Below are 19013 nucleotides of genomic sequence, written 5' to 3'. Positions count from 1 at the left end.
AAGAAAGGAGAATATAGCAAGTTCAGAGACGACAACAGGACCCAAAAGGAATCCTTCACTCGGGATGACGACCATACATCCCAACCTCCACGCAAAGTGATCGGGGAGATAAACACGATCACGGGAGGACCATTCGCAGGAGGGTCATTCAGATCGCTTAGAAAAGCATATCACAGACAGGTAAACAGCGTCCACGCCATTCCTCCGTCCAAGTACCAATGAACATACCAAGATATGTCCTTTAATGAAGGAGACGCCAGGGGAGTGAAACAGCCTCACAACGATCCCCTGGTCATAGTGCTGAATATAGAAGGGTTCAATACCAGAAGGATCCTTGTTGATAATGGAAGCTCGGCGGATATCATCTACCTCCCAGCCTTCCAGCAGTTGAAGTTAGATCCAAAAAGGCTCCGTCCTTTTGACTCTCCGCTTGTCAGTTTCAGTGGAGACAGGGTCTACCCCAGGGGTATAGTGACTCTGACGGTGACAGCAGGGACCTATCTGTTGCAGTTGACCAAACAAGTAGATTTCCTGGTTGTAGATTGCCCCTCGTCCTACAATGTCATCATTGGGAGGCCTACCCTAAACAAATGGAAGGCAGCAACGTCCACATACTGTTTGAAGGTGAAATTCCCAACAGACGATGGTGTAGGTGAAGTGAAGGGAGATCAGGTCCTGGCAAGGGAGTGCTACCAGGCCGTACTGGCAAGAAAGGAGAACCACACGTGGACGATAGAAGAAAAAGAGGAAGACGGAATGGAGATCCTGGAAGCAGTGGAGTTGGTAGAAGGAAATGCGGACAGGACAACCAGGATAGGGACGACGCTAAGCCCTGAGATGAGAGCGAAACTCATAAAGTTCCTTAAAGGGAATCTTGGTGTCTTTGCATGGAGTCACGAGGACATGCCAGGCATATCTCCAGAGATCATCCAGCATAGACTGAATGTGGACGCCAATAGGAAGCCCGTTCAGCAACGACGAAGAACTTTCGCTCCAGAGCGAGATCAGGCAGTAGCAGAAGAGGTAACCAAACTATTGACGGCTGGGTTCATCCGGGAGGTATACTACCCAGAATGGCTCGCCAACGTCGTCCTGGTAAAGAAACCAAATGGAAAGTGGAGAATGTGTGTAGACTTCACTGACCTGAATAAAGCATGCCCAAAGGACAGCTTCCCTCTACCAAGGATAGACCAGCTCGTGGACTCTACCGCTAGACACAAGTTGTTGACGTTCATGGACGCCTTCTCAGGGTACAACCAGATAAAGATGGCTGAAGAAGACCAGGAGAAGACCGCCTTCATCACCAGCCAGGGACTTTATTGCTACAAGGTGATGCCTTTTGGGTTGAAAAATGCTGGAGCTACATATCAGAGGATGGTAAACAAAATGTTCAACCAACAAATTGGCAGAAACATGGAGGTATACGTAGACGATATGCTCGTCAAGAGTAAGGAAGAGCTTGCACATCTGAACGACCTAGAGGAGACTTTCGCAACCCTGAGAAAACACCAGATGAAGTTGAATCCAAACAAATGTGTTTTTGGGGTAGCCTCGGGAAAATTCTTGGGATTCATGGTGTCCCAGAGAGGAATAGAAGCCAATCCAGAAAAAGTACAAGCTATCATTGACATGGCCCCACCCAAGATCGTCAAGGAGGTACAAAAACATACAGGAAGGATAGCAGCTCTAAATAGGTTCGTCTCTAGGGCCACAGACAAATGCCTGCCCTTTTTCAAAACCCTCAAGCAAGCTTTCGTTTGGACCGACGAATGCGAAGCAGCGTTCCAAGAGCTGAAGCGATACCTGAGCAGTCCACCTCTCCTGAGCCCGTCCAAAGGAGGGGAGAACCTATACTTGTACCTGGCGGTGTCAGCCTCGGCAGTCAGCGCAGCCTTGATTAGAGAAGAGGGCAAAAAGCAACTCCCGGTGTACTATGTCAGTCAGGCCTTTCAAGGAGCTGAGTTCAGATACCCAAGGATTGAAAAGATTGCGTTCGCGCTTATAGTAGCCTCGCGCAAGCTCAGGCCGTATTTCCAGTCAAATCCTATCCTTGTGATGACGGATCAGCCAATTAAGAAATCAATGAACAGACCAGAAGCAGCAGGGAGAATGGTCCAATGGGCAATCGAACTCAGCCAATTTGACATCGAGTACCATCCAAGAGTAGCCATCAAGGCACAAGCTCTGGCTGACTTCATCGCCGAATTCACTCTTCTAGACGAAGAAGGAACTACAGACGAAGTTGATAAATGGACAATACAGACAGATGGTTCGTCGGCCCAAAAGAGGGGGGGAGTAGGGGTCGTCATAACTACCCCCGACGGAGAAGTGATGAAGTATGGAGTTCAACTGGAATTCCCAGCCACCAATAATGAAGCCGAATATGAAGGAATATTGACGGGCTTGAGGCTTGGAAAAGCTCTTGGTGCCAAAAATTTGCTGGTCCAGAGTGATTCAAAGCTGGTAATCGGACAGATCAGTGGAGAGTACGAGGCAAAGGAGGAAAGGATGCAGAAATACCTTAAACTGACGAGGCAATTAACTCAGGAGTTCGACACAGTGGATTTCGTCCAGATACCAAGAAACCAGAATATTGAAGCTGACGAAGTGTCGAAACTAGCGTCGTCAGAAGCAGGAATGACAAGCACAGACGTGGCAATAGAAATTCAGAAATGCCCAAGTATTGAAGAGGTAGCAGTGCTCACCACCCAGGGAACAAACACCTGGATGACGCCCTTAATATCCTTCCTCCGAGACGGACACTTACCTCAGAATACTGACGAAGCCAGAAAGGTCAGAAAGAGAGCGGCTAGGTTCACGATCCTAAATGACGTCTTGTACAAGAGAGGCTTCTCTATGCCCTACTTGAAGTGCGTCGGCGAGGACGAGGCCAAATACATCCTAGAAGAAGTACACGGAGGAGTTTGTGGCGACCATGCCGGCCCCAGATCCCTAGTAAACAAGGTGATAAGAGCGGGGTACTTTTGGCCAACCATGCAGGGGGATGCTGCTAACCTCGTTAGAAGATGCAACAGATGCCAGCGGTACGGGAATGTACAACGGCTTCCAGCAGAGAAGATGACGACCATATCCTCCCCATGGCCATTCGCGCAATGGGGAATCGACATCGTCGGTCCTCTGCCCCAAGGTAAAGGTCAGGTAAAATTCCTTCTAGTTGCTATTGACTATTTCATAAAATGGGTTGAAGCAGAGGCCCTAGCAACCATCACTGAGGCTCGGATCCGGAGCTTCGTGTGGAAAAACATTATCTGCAGGTTCGGGATCCCTTTGACGATCATATCTGATAATGGGAAGCAGTTCGATAGCCAAGGCTTCAGAGAGTTCTGCTCAAACCTCGGGATCAAGAATCAGTTCTCATCCCCGGGACACCCCCAGGCAAATGGACAGACGGAAGTAACAAACAGGACGTTGCTTAAGATAATCAAAACCAAGCTGGACGAAGCAAAAGGTGCCTGGCCAGAAGAACTGCCTAGTGTCTTGTGGGCATACAGGACTACAGCCAGAACCCCGACAAGAGAGACGCCCTTCAGGCTTACCTACGGCTCAGAAGCAGTGATCCCAGTAGAAGTTGGAGTAACAAGCATCAGGCGAGGAGCTTTCAGAGAGGGACTCAATGACGAGGGGCTGCGGTTCAACCTGGATTGCTTGGATGAAATAAGAGACAACGCGTCCAGTAGAATGACAAAGTATCAAAAGAAAATGGCCGAGTATTACAATAAGAGGGTCAAACTCAGGCGTCTGGCCATAGGGGACCTCGTCCTTCGCAAAGTCACTATAGCTACTAAAGACCATACTCAAGGGAAGCTGGGCCCTACATGGGAAGGGCCATATCGCGTCGTTCATTACTCTAGGCAAGGGAGTTACCATCTGGAAACTATGGACAGACGAAAGCTCCCTCGTCCTTGGAACATTGAGCATTTAAAGAAATACCATGAGTAAATGTAACACATGAATGCACTCATTACTGAAGTTAATAAAAGTATTATTCATTCAATGTTTGTGCGCAGGCAGTACAGGTCGACCATGAGGCCTATAAATCATTAAGTAACAAGATTCCGCCTTGACGGATGTAAGTTACTGACGACCATAATACTATGGTTAAAAAGACTAAGTAACAAGATTCCGCCTTGACGGATGTAAGTTACCGACGACCATAATACTATGGTTGAAAACTAAGTAACAAGATTCCGCCTTGACGGATGTAAGTTACTGACGACCATAATACTATGGTTGAAAACTAAGTAACAAGATTCCGCCTTGACGGATGTAAGTTACTGACGACCATAATACTATGGTTAAAAAGACTAAGTAACAAGAGTCCGCCTTGACGGATGTAAGTTACCGACGACCATAATACTTTGGTTAAAAGACTAAGTAATAAGATTCCGCCTTGACGGATGTAAGTTACTGACGACCCTAATAATGAGGTTAAAAGACCAAGTGACAAGAGTCCGCCTGGACGGACGTAAGTCAAACGACAGAAGTCAGTTCACGGAAGAGCACAGTGCATTAAATCAACAACTAATTAACAAAGCACAAAAAGTACGGACGGATGCAAACCAGCCAGAAGAAAATGCCTTCACTGGCCGGCACGTCAGCAACAGGCTCGTGAGCATCCTCGGGAGCATCATCACCAAGAGCAGAAGACGAAGCCGCCTCCTCCAGAGCCATCTCCTTGTCCACTTCCTCCAAATCCAGGCTCTCCAGGTTGACTCCAGAAGGATGCTTGATCATGTACCTCCGGAGAAGCTCAAAACCTTTAAAATACCAACTGAAGAGCACGGTGTTGTACTCGTCAGTGGTCTGGAAAGCCTCCACAGACCGAGCAGCGATGGTCACCAGTTTCTCCTTGGCTGCCAGAAGCTGCTCGTCCTTCTCAAGAGTCAACCCGCGCTCAACTCTGAGGTCGTCCTCCAACACCTTGACCTTCTCCTTCAACGTTGTTGCCTCGTCCATGGAAGTGATCAGGTTCGTCTTCAGGTCAGAGTTCTCCTTCTCCAGAGCCTCCATCCGAGTTGCCAAAGATGCCACCTTGGCCCCTTGAGTGAGATACTCAGCAGTGATATGGATACTCTCTCCCAGCACCTGGAGGGAATTATGAAGTCGTCTATAAAAAAAAAAAAAAAAAAAAAAAAAAAAAAAAAAAAAAAAAAAAAAAAAAATGATGATAAAGAGAGAAGAACCCCGCACCTGGACAAGTTTGTGGACGTGACGAGAGGCCACATCGTTTAAGGATAGGTCAGAAAGAGCCTTCAAGTCCGATGAAGTAACGACCTCGTGAGCTCTTTCTACGGCCAGAGACTCGTCATCCCATATTGTGGATGAACGAGTACCCGTCTTCTCCTTCCCTTTGCCAGATACACGCGGCCTTTTGGAGCCGGGAGTAGGAATCTCTTCTATTGAAACGGCCGGGGAGGCAGTCCTCGTCGTCTCAGAAGCTATTGAAGGAACGATGTTGAGCGGGATGGAAGCAGGACCCTTCCCGGTGACTCGCACAGTCTTCTTTCCCAAATTGGACAGGGGTTCGTCCTTCTTTGACCTCATCTTTGCATACATGTCCTTGTTGAACTTTGTCGTCATCTCTGCAAGAAGAAAGTATGTCAAAAAATTGCTTAAGTATATATAAGGGGAATCAGCATTGACGAAGTTATACATAAGGGGAATCAGCATTGACGAAGTTAAAACTTACTCTTTTTGCCTTCAATGCCAAGCTGACGAAGAACGAAAGGAGATGGGTCAGGACCAAGGTTGTAAAACGCAAGAGATCGAGGGTCAACCAGCTCGTCCCAGCTCTCAATCGTCTCAGCGTACCCGATGGCGGTCTCTATGCGTTCCTTATATCGTCTCTTCAGCCCAGGCCGTCTCTTAACTATACCAAACAAAGAAACAAAGAAGTCAGCAAGACCAGAACTTCAAAATTGGCAAGATTGAAACAACGGGGAGAAATACTGACGCACCTAAGGTCGGGGTTCCCCACCGACGGAGCAACCTCGGGATATCACCCCAATCACTGCTAGATTGGGTCTCGAAGTCGTCCCCAGACACAAAGAAAAAGCGCGACTTCCAATACCTGAATGACGAGGGCAATCCCTTGACGATCCTAATCTTTCTCTCCCAAGGGACTAATTCGTAATACCCCCACTCTTTAGACTCTTTCAAACGATACAGGTAGGTGAGCTCACCTATCCTGATCATATCCCTGTTGGAGGCCAACCATATTTGCATACAGTTAATGACGATCCTCCACGAGTTTGGCATGAGCTGTCCAGGGGCTATACCAAAATGATCTAAAAGTTCCATCAGGAACGGGTGGACGGGGAACCTAAGCCCACAGGTGAAGGCTGACTCATAAAAACATATTTCGCCTGGAAAGAAGTGACAAGCCCTATCTTCTTCCCTAGGACGACGAACACGAACCCTAGACGGAAATTGAAACCTATCCTTAAATCTATTCACAGTCTCGTCATCCAGACCACAAATCTCCCTAAGGGCATAAAAAGCCCTAACCTCTCGAGAACCAGAGACAGCGGTATCTCCTTCAGCCGGGCCACCACTGGACGATAGCCCAGTCTCGAGGTCACTAGACCTAACCTCAGACATTAATCTTCTCCCTCCTAAACCCTCAAACCAATTTAGCGATTGACGGAGCAACGGCAACAAATCACTTAAAACGACGCTCAGACTATTGCCTTCGTACACAAAATTTTCTAAAAAAGGGTAAGTACCCAAAGACCCCCCTAGACGCGCAAAAAGGAAGGAGATCGACGGGCAAGCTATCCTAACCTCTAAGCTATCAACCATGGAAAATACAGAAATCAAAAGGAAAACAAGGTACGAAACTGAAACCCCAAAAGAAAAACAAAAGCCAACACCAGAATAGAAGCGAAAAGGGAATAGCAAATCAGAAATTATACAGTAAAAGAAGAAAAAGAAGAAAGAAAAAGGAAAGAAGAACATACCTCCAATGGCGGAACGGCAGAAGCAGCGCAAGGCAAATCGGAGAAGAAAGGAAGCCTCAGAATATTCAGAGTATCACTAAAAAACTGGTTTGCTTTTGCTCTCTGAGAAATAAACGAAAAGTTGAAAAGGAGAAGTTTTAAATGTGGGCCAAAAACGATTGAAAAACCAGCGGGAAACCCCAAGGGTCATGCCATTAATTCCACAGACCATCAAGCGCCACGTGGCCATGATTGCGTGTAGCGCCGCCACTAAGCATTAAAGGCGGAACAGAACCCCAAGAGTCACAAGAAAAACTTTTCATCTTCTGTGATCGTCATGACGGGTCACCGACGACCCCAGAACTTGGGGGGCAACTGACGGGAATGACGACTCTACATCCCGCTGACGAAGATAACATTACTGACGGGAGAATCATCCATGACGAAGTGATCAGAAACAATGAAGGAAGCCATCATCACTGACGAGGCAGAGAGTTATTCAATGCGATCAATCAATGATCCAATCAGTTACCAAATCAACCAAGAAGACCGTTGGAGGGCCTATTAAAAGTCTCATTACTGGCCAGGTGCGTTACAAAAGAAAGCATTAACAGCCTCAACGGCTAGCCCTTATGGGCTCAGGTATAAAACTCTCACACAACCAACAGAAGCGGACACATGCAAAGATACTCTGAAACTATCTTTTATTTCTTTATTGTGTTTAACTGTGATCCTAACTTTGGCATCGGAGACTTTGTGGCAGGCGCCACACCGGTGTCCCTCATCGAGCAAACCTTCACATCCCACGAGTGATTCCATCTGCTCATTCACTGACGGATTTGTGTTTCATCAGGAAGTATTGGAAGATGCCAAGGATGGCGGATGCTATGGATTATAGCGGAATCCGGTAAGTTAGAAAAGAAAAAGGTTCGGCGCAACCTCGTTGGAACAAGAAGCTTGGAGGGCTTAGGTACATCGGGTAGATTAGGATTGGAGGGTCTATTACTGTTCATGTATCCCAACTACATTTTTTAGTGGATTATTGACTGCTTGGAGGGCGGCAGAGAGGTTTTACGCCGAGGGTTTCGGTTTCCTCTTCGATAACACATTGTGTGTTGTCCTTGTGTTTGTATCTCTCTTCCCTTTATCTTTGCCTTTTATTTTCTGCTGTGGATGTGATTTTAATTGACATAAATTGTTTACCAATTCTGTATTAAGCTTTTGTTCATGTTCTGCACACTAATTGTTTGATATAAAGCTTGAATTGGTAATTTGTAAATTGGGGGTCTAAACGTTCAAGGGTGTTTTTACACTATTTGAACTTTCAAATATTATTATTGAATCATCAAAACGGCTTTGATATATTTTTTTTTTTAGTTTTCATTAACAAAATTTTTTTGAATCCATACCATTCTTTTTGAATTTTTCGTTTTTTCTTATTTTCTTGATTGAATCTCTTTATTCAATAGTCACTTTATTTTATTCATTTAATATTCAATTCACAACTACAAAGGAAATGGAGGGGATTCCATTGAAGAAACCAAACACACATCCCTTCTCTCCAGCAACATGCAAGCGAAACCCTGAAATTTGACCTTCATTAGACTTTGCTCGCGCCTCTACATTCGGCCACTAGCTCCTGCAAATCATCCACACACCGCTTTAGATTCCTCACGCAAATTAAAGATTGTCCTTTCGACACATACACCGTCATGTTGGCCTCGTCATTTGCCAATTTGCAAAAACAAGGAATCCAGCCTCCATACACCTCCATAAGCATCACCTGGGCTATTCACTTGCTTCCACATTGCGGTAAAAATCTGCACGTGCCACATGTGCTAGAAAGTTCTCTATATTATATAATAAAATTTTATATTTCATATTTTAACTAATCACTTTTCAAAAACCTGATTCTTTATTTTCTACTATAATTCATTAAAATATTAGTTTTTTTCATTCATTCTTTATTCTTTCACTCAACGCATTTTCTTTTTTCTCAATTTCTATATCCTCCACTCTTTCCCAAGAATCGATATTGTTCCACTCCCAATCCCCATTCACCATTGAAACAACCATATATAGGATATAAAATGAGAGCAAAACCAAAAGAGAGGGACAATTTAATTGAAGATTCACCAATGCGATGACCATGGGTGGGTAGGGATCATAAAACACCCACAAGGAGGTTTTGGTTGACTTGGGTGATGTAGTGATGGATCTCAATTTGGTGGGTTTTGACATGGCTGTACAAGGTCAAGGATTTGCTTGTTGGTTCATCTATTCAGTGGGCTTTGGGATTGAAGAATTCGAGTGCCTTTGTCTACCATGTGCTGCCCCATTGTAAGATTTGTCTACCACGCGCTGCCCCATTGTTAAATTTTGAGAGAGAGAGCCATTTCATTTACCAAGAGAAAAAATAATACAAAATTGATCTAGTGTTATCCATTTTTAGAGAAGCAGTTTACCAAAATTTTATTTTGGAATTTGGATTCGTTAGACATATTTGGGTTGAAATGCTATTTTGCATAAGCCAATATTCTTTTCAATTACATCATTGCACCATTAAGATATTCGAATATTTAATTTATTTGTTTGTTTGGTGTCTCTACTTCTTATCTTGTTGGTGACCAAGCTTAATTCCTAAGTTCAGATTATTTCTCGCTTCCTTAGACTACGTAGAGTTCAATTTAATGTCTAAACATTCAATTATATCAATATGCCTTTTAAGCTGTGTACAGTTTAGTAGCCTATGACACAGAAGAGTTCAATTTATTATATCGATCCAAACACAGGCTAGTTCAGGTGGGTTTTTTTTTTTTTTTAAGCGGCTAGTTCAGGTGGTTAGACCATAGGAATTGGACAAAGTTGTACGAAACCCCTATGACTCTTAGAACCATAATTGTTTTTTGATGAATTTAGAACCATAATTGTTAAAACATGAATGGTATGGTAAAAATATTTTACAAATTTAACTAAAAAAAATTAAATTAAAATATATTTATAATATGTACATTCAAATTGATTAAAAAAACAGAAGAAGAAGATAATACACTACTTCATACACAATGAGATATGAGCCAGAATACACAATGGAGCATAACAACGAAAGAAAAGTTCCGTTTCTCCAAAAAAAGAAAAAGAAAAGTTCCTATTAAAAAAGAAAGAAAAGTTAACAGAAATACAGAATATTGTCATAAGCGCAAAGTGGTTTCAAAGCATGAGCTAGGCATTTAAAACAAATGAAATGTGGCGCAGATCCTGGAACAGTAGAGAGTAAACTTTTCAAGGCCAGATTGATTCAAGGCAAATCCTCTGCTCCGCTAGATCTTCGACTAGCAGCATATCTTCCGACTGAATGTTGTTGTTGTTGGTCTCGCTTCTCAAAGGCTTTCTCTCAGGAAAAGCTGTGCCAGCTCCTGTACCAGTACCAGTACCAGTACCAACACAAGAAAAAGAAGAAGAAGTTGTTGTCAATAATAACTCTGGTTTTGTGTTTTGGCTGTGGGGACAAACAAGTTCAGATAAAATAAGAACAAGAGAAGCCATATACGGGGGAATTAAAGCAAACGAAATTTTTGATATCTAGTAGTTTGGTTTAGACGTGATCATCGATCTATTTATTTATATATAGGTGGTTGGAAATTAAAGAGAATCAGAAGAAGAGGTGAGTAGTGAGTACCCATTGTTTTGTTTTAATGAACAGAAGCCGCTGTTTGACGTTGGTTTTTACTTTTACTTTTTGCCTTTCCAGTGCCAGACTGTCATTTTCATTTTTTGTTTTCTGGAAACTGTCAATACCACCATTACTATTCCTATGGGCTTTTTGACCAACACGTCAAAACCATGAGTTTTTTTTTTTTTTTTGGAATAATGAACAAAACCATGAGTTTAGGTCACGGGATAGCTCATTCGCAAAAAAAAAAAAAAAAAAAAAAAAGGTCACGGGATAGCTTTTATCAGTTTTCTCTTTTTCTATTTCTTTTTTTAGAAAAAAAAAAAACTATTTATGACCACATTTACTTTTCATTAATTCTTGATGATGCTATTTTTAGTTTTAGGTGTCTTTATATTTATATTTATATATATATAAAAGGATCATGTCAATGAGTATCATTTTCCTATATTATACAATCAAGCGAGCTGCCAAAAGGCAGCAATTACACACAGCAAATGAGGCCGAGTAAGAAGGCAATTTATTATTATTATTATTGGGTCAAAGAACGGTAGTGAGAGAGGATGCATTATATGCCCAATTCACTTGACAAACAAGAAGGACATATACCATGACTATTCTACAAATAAAAATAAGGAAAAAAATATATATTACACCTTCTAAATTTGACCAAAATTTATTTTAATTATTTAACTTTACTTTCATTCAATTAAGTTTTTTAAGTTTCAAATTCATTCAATTAAGGTATGTCCATTAAATTTTGTTAAATGTTATTGTTAATTGTCCAAATTTTATTTTCTTTTTCTTCAAAAATTTTTGAATTTAAAAATAAAATTAATTATTAAAAAATACTAGATTTTTTTAATAGAAATTAATAAAGAGGCCTTAATTGAATAAATTTGAAACTTAGAAATTAAAAGACTCAATTGAACGAAAGCAAAATTAAATGACTGAAATGAATTTTGGTTAAACTTAGATGATGAATTTTACGTTTTTACATAAAATATTTTTCAAAAAATGACAATTAAATGAAAAAATCAATAAAATATATTTTCTATTCCTTTCTCATTTTCTGTTTTTAATGAAAAAATAATCTTAATTACCTCTCCCCTCCTCTCTACTAATTTTTTCGCGCGCCTTTTGGCCTTCACCTCCTCTCCGGTCTCTTTTCTTTTTTCTTATCTCCATGAGCAAACATGCACATATGTTTGGAATGGGTTTGGCTTTCCTCCAGTACTTTTTTAACTGGACATTTTTATGTTGTTTTAAATATACAATGACAAGTGGTAGTGAGTTTTAATCTTCACATTTTATTTAGTTAGTGGGTGATGTGACAGTTTCTCATTAAAATAAAAGGAGATTCCAGTTTTTATTTTTTTATTTTTTTATTTATAAAAAAATATTAGAGGTAAGCCAAACCCGTTTGGAATAATTTGTTGTGATTCTAAATTTCTAATGGTTTCTTTGTGCGTAAGGTTGCTTTAAAAAAATAAAAAAGCTTTGTTATATGTGTTGACAAATTAATGGTGGAGCACTGTGAGTTGGAAAGAGTATAGGAAAGGGAAGGGAAGGGAAGGCGGGGGGGGGGGGGGGTGGTGACAAGGCCAGCCCTTGACTTAGGCCACTTAGGCTGTGGCCCTAGGGCCTTCCACTATAGCAAGGTCCCCAAATGTGGGCGGAAATAAGTAATTTTTTAATGGTTATTATTTTTAATTTACAATTAATTTGGAACATACCATTAACTCATTAACGGAAAAGCCTTTTGTGGAAAATAGTGTGCAATACTGGAACTCTTGAAGCTAACGTGGCTAACAAAATATTAATTAATTTTTTTTTAAATTTAAAAATTCCACATCAACATTAAAATTGAAAAAAAAAACAAAATAATAATAGTTTCTCAATTAAAAGATATGCAAAAAAAATTAAGATTATTCCCAACTTTTCTTGCACTTTCTGGATGACTAAACATAAAAACACAAAGGAGTTAATACCATTTTCGTCCCTACATTTTCAACCGATTTCAATTTTGGTCCCCACTTTTTCCCCCTATTTTGGTTCCCAAAAATGAAAAAGCATTCTCATTTTAGTCTTTTTCATCATCTTACAAAAGGAAATTGCATATGTGGCAAATAGATTGCATTGCTGGAACACTAAAAGTTAAGTGACCATTAAAATAATAATAGTAAATTTTAATTGGCATTAAAAAATTGTCACATCAACATTTAAATAAATAAAAAAAAAATTTTTAAATCTTATTTTCTTTTCCTAAGTCCTCTCTCTCTCTCTCTCTCTCTCTCTCAGCCACCACCTGTGATCTCCTCCACCACTATCTCTCTGATCTCCACTAACAACCATAACCCACCTCTCAATCTCATTGTTTAGTTGTCGCAAGCACTTCCTTGGATCGACGAGAAACTGATCACATGGATGGGTTGTAGATCAACGGTGATTGACGATAATGGTAGTGTGACTAGGTCATTGATTAGGTCTTCCATGTATAGACACCTCATTTCATTCTAACTTATATTCTAGCCCTCGATGCCAATAACGAAAAATCAAATCGCTTCCAAAATAATTAATATCGTGTATGGAGTCCGACGAGGATGAGAACCCTAAGAGTGACCCAATACAGTACAAGCTCAAGCCCAACTATGAAGTAAGAAAGAAGCCCAAAGCCTAAAAGTCCATTTTGACCTAATTTGACCGAGGTTGACAAAGATTGTGTATGTTAGGTATATGATGCATATGCACCCAATTTGTGGTGTAGCACTACCTAGACAAAAAGTCACAAATCAATCCATTTCCATTTTAATGAGATTCTAGGGCAACCAGCCTGATCAACTGGTTGCCCAAATGTCTCATTAAACCCTAGACTCCCATTTCCCCTATGAATGCCCCCATTTTCAACATCCAAATGGTTAGAAACTTTTACCCTACAAAAACTCTATCAAAATATCCTCAGAATATCCAAACTAAGAGGTTTAAGGTAGAAGGGCAGAAAAAAGTGAGAATTGGACTAATTTTCAACCATCATTTGGTGAGGAAATAGTCTTTTACTCACTTTGATTCAAAACTTCTAGTTGGTTCAAGCTTGCAAACATACCACTTAGGGTCATTGGTCAACCTAATCAAGTTGTTCAACTCTTCCTCCCACACACACAACTAAGGTAGTCAATTTCAGCCGAGGGACCAGTTAAAATAACATCATTGTAAGTGCTACGAGGAGGAGATGTGGATCTTTTCCATGATCCACATTCTCTTCCTCGATTCTTGTGATTTCATACTTTCTGTTATTGTTGTTGTTGTTGTTGTTGTTTTTTTTTTTTTTTTTTTTTTTTTTTTTTTTTTTTTTTTTAAATCCATTAGTTGTTTGGTTGATTTTTTTATTGTTTTGATCAAAAACATGTGGAAACACTAATATGCCTCTGGGTGTGTAAGCACTTCCTGAGTGGCATATGCACTCTTTGAATAATTATGGTTCATCTTTTGGTCATTCTTATGAGAATATGCCTTGAATTTCAAGTACGTATGCCAGCAGAAGAGTGTGTACATACATTTCTTTTATGGTGTACACCAAGACTTCAATAAGATTTCTTGCTTTTTTTGTTTTATTTGTCATTAATGCCATGTTTATTTTCTTTCGTTTTTTAGGTCTAACCCTAATTCATTCTCTCTCATCCACTCTTTAATTCTAACTTGAACCTAATAAGACAATTAAAAGTCTTAGAGATAAATAAGGAAGCATTTGAAAAGACCTAAATACTTTCTAAAACATAAGGAAAGTATTTCAAAAAAGGATTTTAATGTAATTAAGATAATTGATTTGAAACTAAACGGTAACATCTCTCTCTTTGTACGTTTTTCTCTCAAACCCAGATTTTGAGTTATATTCTGTGAATAAATTGTGTGTAAAAGTAAAACAAATATGCTGATGATCAGATGCACGAGACAGACTTAAAGTGCGCAATATAATCTTAAAGTTTTTTTTTACATTAGTTTGGTATTGGAATCGAAAAAATACGTTGCACGATTGATATTTATTTTTAGGACAAAACTTATGTACAATACCTTAGGTGTTGTTCCTTAGGTTCCCCACTTAAGATTGAACTATGTGGCTACTTAACTAAAAAATACACTTTCATCCTATGAGGATAATCCACATGGTAGAAACTTAAGAGGGGAACCTAAGGAATAGAACGTAAGTACTGTACCTAAGTCATCTTATGTTGAGTCAAGTTCAAATTTGATCTTTCGGTGATATTACCATGGATTTGTATATCAATTTTGAAAGCACCGTTTTTGGTTGGTGGAGGATGTGCAAGTGTGACATGGGGATGAACTAGTGTGGGTCAGAGGTGTGCATAGGTCGGGTTGAGGGGATTTTTCGACCTAATCCACCATGGTGGGTTAAAAAAAATCCATCCCAACTCAACCCATCACAGGGGTTCAACCCAACCCACATGAATCGGGTTGGGTCGGGTTGTACCCATGGGTTGGACAATTTTTTTATTATTACTATTGTAGGGGGCGGTTTTGGGGCTCAGGCCCAACAGGCGGGTGGTTCTGGCCCAAAAATCCCTCAACAATGAATTTGTAGAGAGTAGGTTACAGAACTAGGTCTTTGACAGAGGAAACGTAGTTATGAACAAGCCATGCAACCAGTTGGACGTAAGGATATTCCTCCAAGCTTTTGGAATAACGGTCCCTAGGGCTGTATCTTCTGCTTCTTGTCTCTAACTCCTTTATCTTTTTCTCTCTTTTTCTTCTTTTCGCTTGCGATCTCCTTTCCATGGGGATTTCCTTCTCTTATATAGCATCCTTCCTAAGATCACGACCCTACACTTGTCAACCATCTGACCCTCTACTTGAGTGCTTGTCCCATAGGTCATCCTCCCTTTTTTCTGTGAGTTGCACTGGCCAAGATAATTCTACGTTCCTGTCCTTTCCACATTAATGCGGCTGGAAAAATAGTTCCTTGGCATTTAATGCGGCAGTTGTGGTTGCCCCCCTTCCTGAACGCAACGCACTATTCCTTCGTATTGGGTGACTTTTCGCCATGTATGGAGTGTGAATCGGACACCCACTTGGCGAGTCCGAGGAGGTAGTCCTCCTCGGACGCCCCTAAGCAGGCCCGGCCCAACATGGTTGGGATGGGATATCCTATGCCCATGCCTTTTCTTCTTGTTGTGGTTGGGCTTGGTACATGTACTATGGCCCAACATCGGCTGACGGATTTTACCCCCACAATAGCCCCTCAAAATGCCTGCCTTTTTTCTGGGTCCGAGGAGAAAAGGCGGGATTTTGATGCTCACTAGACGGCTCGTGGTGAATCACTGTTTCACACGTGTAGGGGGGAAGCACGCCTTCACGTGCCTCATTAATGCTGTGGGCAGTTAATGACCCAGGGGAAAGTAACCGCAGCTTTCGAGGTTTTACACTCGCCCAATCCAACGGTTGGAGGCAGGATCTACGGTGGACAGCGTTTCACGTGCCTTAGACGTGAGTGCGTCTGTTCAACTTCTACCGAGTATAATAGGCTTTGAGGGCGTTTGTCCCTCACTTTTGACGAGCATTCCAATATTCAGAACTTCTCAAAGCTTTCTCCTTCAGTCCGTTCTTACTTCCGCTGCCATTCTCTTGAAGACTCCTTCGAGCCTCTTACCCGTAAATGCGCGCTTCTTCTCCATTATTCTTCATTAATCATACTGCCTTCAAGTTGTTTTTAGGATTAGAGGGGATGGGTAGGCTTGAGAAAATGGTAGATTCTCCGGCCGGTATGGCAGGCTTCAGGGCGAAGTATCGTATCCCATCGGAGGTAGGTTTAGAGTACTGTCATCTGGAGGACATTTTGCTCAAACGGAGAACAGGAGAAGTCGCAATTCCAATGATAGCCTTGGTGGAAGGAGGAATGACTATTCCAATGGGGAGAATAACTAGGGATTACCTACGTGGTCATAGATTGGCCCCCCATCAATGCACCGCTAATCTGTTCCGGATCCTGGGGTGTGTCGAAACCCTGAACGATCAGATGAACCTTGGCCTCTCATGGCACAACGTGGTTCATCTTTATGAATGCCATAGGCTCGGCGACACATACTATCTAAAGTCTAGGACTGACGAAGTGAGGTTGATATCCTGCCTTCCGAAGTCCAGCAAAGGCTTGAAGGACGACCATTTGATCGTCTCCGGACCATGGTATGACGGCCCTCACTGTCCGACTAGGGCGGGAACGCCAGGTGGGGTGTCGTAGAACTAGACTCCGTGGGGAGGACTTTGGTTTCAAGCTTCTCCCCCTCCTTTTTCCCTTTTTATTTTAAACTTGTTGGTTTGGTTGCATGTCTCCTCGGACTAACATAAATCTTTTAACGGCCTTTGCAAACAAGGGACGAACATCTCCTTGGCTGAGCCTAGTCAATATCCCGGCCCTAAATTACCTCCTGAGGTCCGAGATCTTCGTTAGCGAGGACGGACAACTACGGTCGGCTCCTTTGATTTTGGATTACACTCCACTCACTCGAGCCCAGGTAGAAGCCGGACAAGTTATAAGGGCCGGTAGTCCGAGATTAGCAAGGATTGACGTTTCCATACCAGGGTTCCTCGCTGATACAGACTTGCCTCCTATTCAGTTACCCCCCCAACGTGTCTTTCCCCCAGTAGTTATCCCAGAGGAGGAGGCCGGCTCTTCACATTCATCCTTAGAGGATCAGATAGACCAGTTCCAATTTACTGAAGAAGGGGAGGCTTCGGTTAGAGTAGTAGAGATCTCCGACTCTGACGCTGATTTAGATCGTGCCTCAGCGGCTCCTGGTACTGGTTTGGTCATCGCACAACCTGATATCAGCGAGGACACAGAAGAAGAAGAAGGAATGGACCTCCAACCGAGGACTGGCCTCAGGGGTCTTCTATCCAACAGGTCCAAAGGGCAGACCTCCATGGAAGTCTCGAAGGGACAGACCGTCCCCAAAGCCCCCGCTCCTCCTCCCCCTCCCTCGTCGGGTGCGGCGCTGAAGCCTATGCCTAACCTAAGGCGAAAAAGGCCTGTAGAAGAGACGGAGGAGGGAGAGGTTGCCCGTGAGAAAGCCGGGCCTAAAAAGAAGGGCAAGGAAACAAAAGAGCCCCGAGAGAAAAGGACCAGGTCCACTGAGAGCCGAGATGAGGCGGCCACTCTGAGGGGACCACGAACATGGTCTCCTCGGATCGAGCTAGATGGCGCTCCAATCCTCTGGGATGTGACCCTATGGGAGTCCCAGCGAGAGCAATCTTCGTTCATGGCCGAGGCGCTGCAGCAGCCTCTTCTCTTGCCCCGTGATATGGAAGGCCTTAGGAAGATTCGTCAGCCAGAACTTTTCATGTCACTGAAGAGGGACATGGCTGTGGTAAGTGGAATCTTCTATCTTGTCTTTGTGTTGAGAACCTTCTTATTGTCTTATCTTGGTATCGTCTTCATTTTCGTCCAAGCGCAGGTCACCCAACAAATTTATGTTGCTGAGGAGTGGGCCAAGAAGGCCCGTGAGGATATGCATAGGGAGGCTTAGTCCCGTGCTGCGGCTGAGAGGGCCGCTGGCGATCTCAAACGAGATCTTGATCGTCAGGATAATGAGCTAAAAGAGGTGAAGAAGGCCAATGCGAATGCAGAGGCTGGCCTGAAGAATGCTGAAAAGCAAGCCGACGAGCTGCGCAAGCAGCTCCGTCACTCTGAGGAAAGACTGTCAGCGGAGCAACAGGCGGTTTCGGAGCTTAAGGTTGAGCTTGCAAGGACCAAGGAGGAAACTCGCTTGTCCAGGGAGGTTGCCGAGAAGGCTGTGGCGGCTTCGTATGAACGTGGAGTTCACGATATTGAGGAGAGACTGGCCGAGGAAGTTGCCATCGTTTGCAGGGAATACGTCACCTCGACCTGGGGATTGGCCATGGATCGGGCAGCCGTCCCCGCAGATTCTGATCTCAGGAAAGCTGAGAACATCTTTTTCCCTGCGGAAATACGTGAGATTCCTGGCGAGGTCGCCTCCACTGAGCCTCTTCCAGCAGATTCCTCCATTCCCGAGACTGGGGGCACGGAGCAAGCTACGCAGGGCTAGTCACCTGAGGACAGTCTTCGCATCAGCGAGATCCTTGCCCAGGCCCAGGAGATCGCCTCGGAGAACCCAGCAGCGGATGATCAGCCTGCCCGACTCAGGGCCCTTAGGGACGTGGAATAGGAATTCGTCTGTTTTGCTTTTTGTACTTCGTTTTGTTTAATCCTCGCTAATATTTCTGAACTGAGTTACTTTGAACATTATATGACAAAAGTTATTTCATTACATATATCGCTGCTTTATTCTATTCTGTTTTCATCATGAATGGATATTGGTTTTTGCCTTTTTATTGCTGAAAGTCAAGCAATA

The 19013-nt window shown here is 42.7% G+C and overlaps 2 protein-coding genes across 2 annotated transcripts; both read left to right on the top strand.

Annotated features, from left to right (window-relative positions):
- Positions 1-234: 234 nt before the first annotated feature.
- LOC126691265 (uncharacterized) lies at positions 235-3960 on the top strand. The gene is made up of 3 exons (XM_050386324.1): positions 235-1095; positions 1585-3148; positions 3212-3960. The coding sequence occupies exons 1-3, from the start codon at positions 235-237 to the stop codon at positions 3958-3960; spliced, it is 3174 nt and encodes a 1057-aa protein (XP_050242281.1).
- A 9259-nt stretch (positions 3961-13219) lies between these two features.
- On the top strand, positions 13220-18707 carry LOC126691264 (uncharacterized). The gene is made up of 3 exons (XM_050386323.1): positions 13220-13288; positions 17157-17983; positions 18188-18707. The coding sequence occupies exons 1-3, from the start codon at positions 13220-13222 to the stop codon at positions 18705-18707; spliced, it is 1416 nt and encodes a 471-aa protein (XP_050242280.1).
- Positions 18708-19013: the final 306 nt, after the last annotated feature.

This window comes from Quercus robur, chromosome 7 (assembly GCF_932294415.1).
Source record: "Quercus robur chromosome 7, dhQueRobu3.1, whole genome shotgun sequence".
In the NCBI taxonomy this organism is placed as follows: domain Eukaryota; kingdom Viridiplantae; phylum Streptophyta; class Magnoliopsida; order Fagales; family Fagaceae; genus Quercus; species Quercus robur.
The sequence above is the reverse complement of the archived record's forward strand: the minus strand, read 5'-3'. Positions and strand labels throughout refer to the sequence as shown.

Bases quoted from the DNA above. Each gene is read 5' to 3' on its own strand.
- LOC126691265 (XM_050386324.1), top strand. From the start codon at position 235: ATGTCCTTTAATGAAGGAGACGCCAGGGGAGTGAAACAGCCTCACAAC. The intron at 1,096-1,584 runs GTAAAGAAACCA...ATGGTGTCCCAG, and splicing joins GGCTCGCCAACGTCGTCCTG to AGAGGAATAGAAGCCAATCC. The intron at 3,149-3,211 runs GTAAAGGTCAGG...GGGTTGAAGCAG, and splicing joins CGTCGGTCCTCTGCCCCAAG to AGGCCCTAGCAACCATCACT.
- LOC126691264 (XM_050386323.1), top strand. From the start codon at position 13,220: ATGGAGTCCGACGAGGATGAGAACCCTAAGAGTGACCCAATACAGTAC. The intron at 13,289-17,156 runs GTAAGAAAGAAG...ACTCGAGCCCAG, and splicing joins AGCTCAAGCCCAACTATGAA to GTAGAAGCCGGACAAGTTAT. The intron at 17,984-18,187 runs GTCACTGAAGAG...TGCGGCTGAGAG, and splicing joins CGTCAGCCAGAACTTTTCAT to GGCCGCTGGCGATCTCAAAC.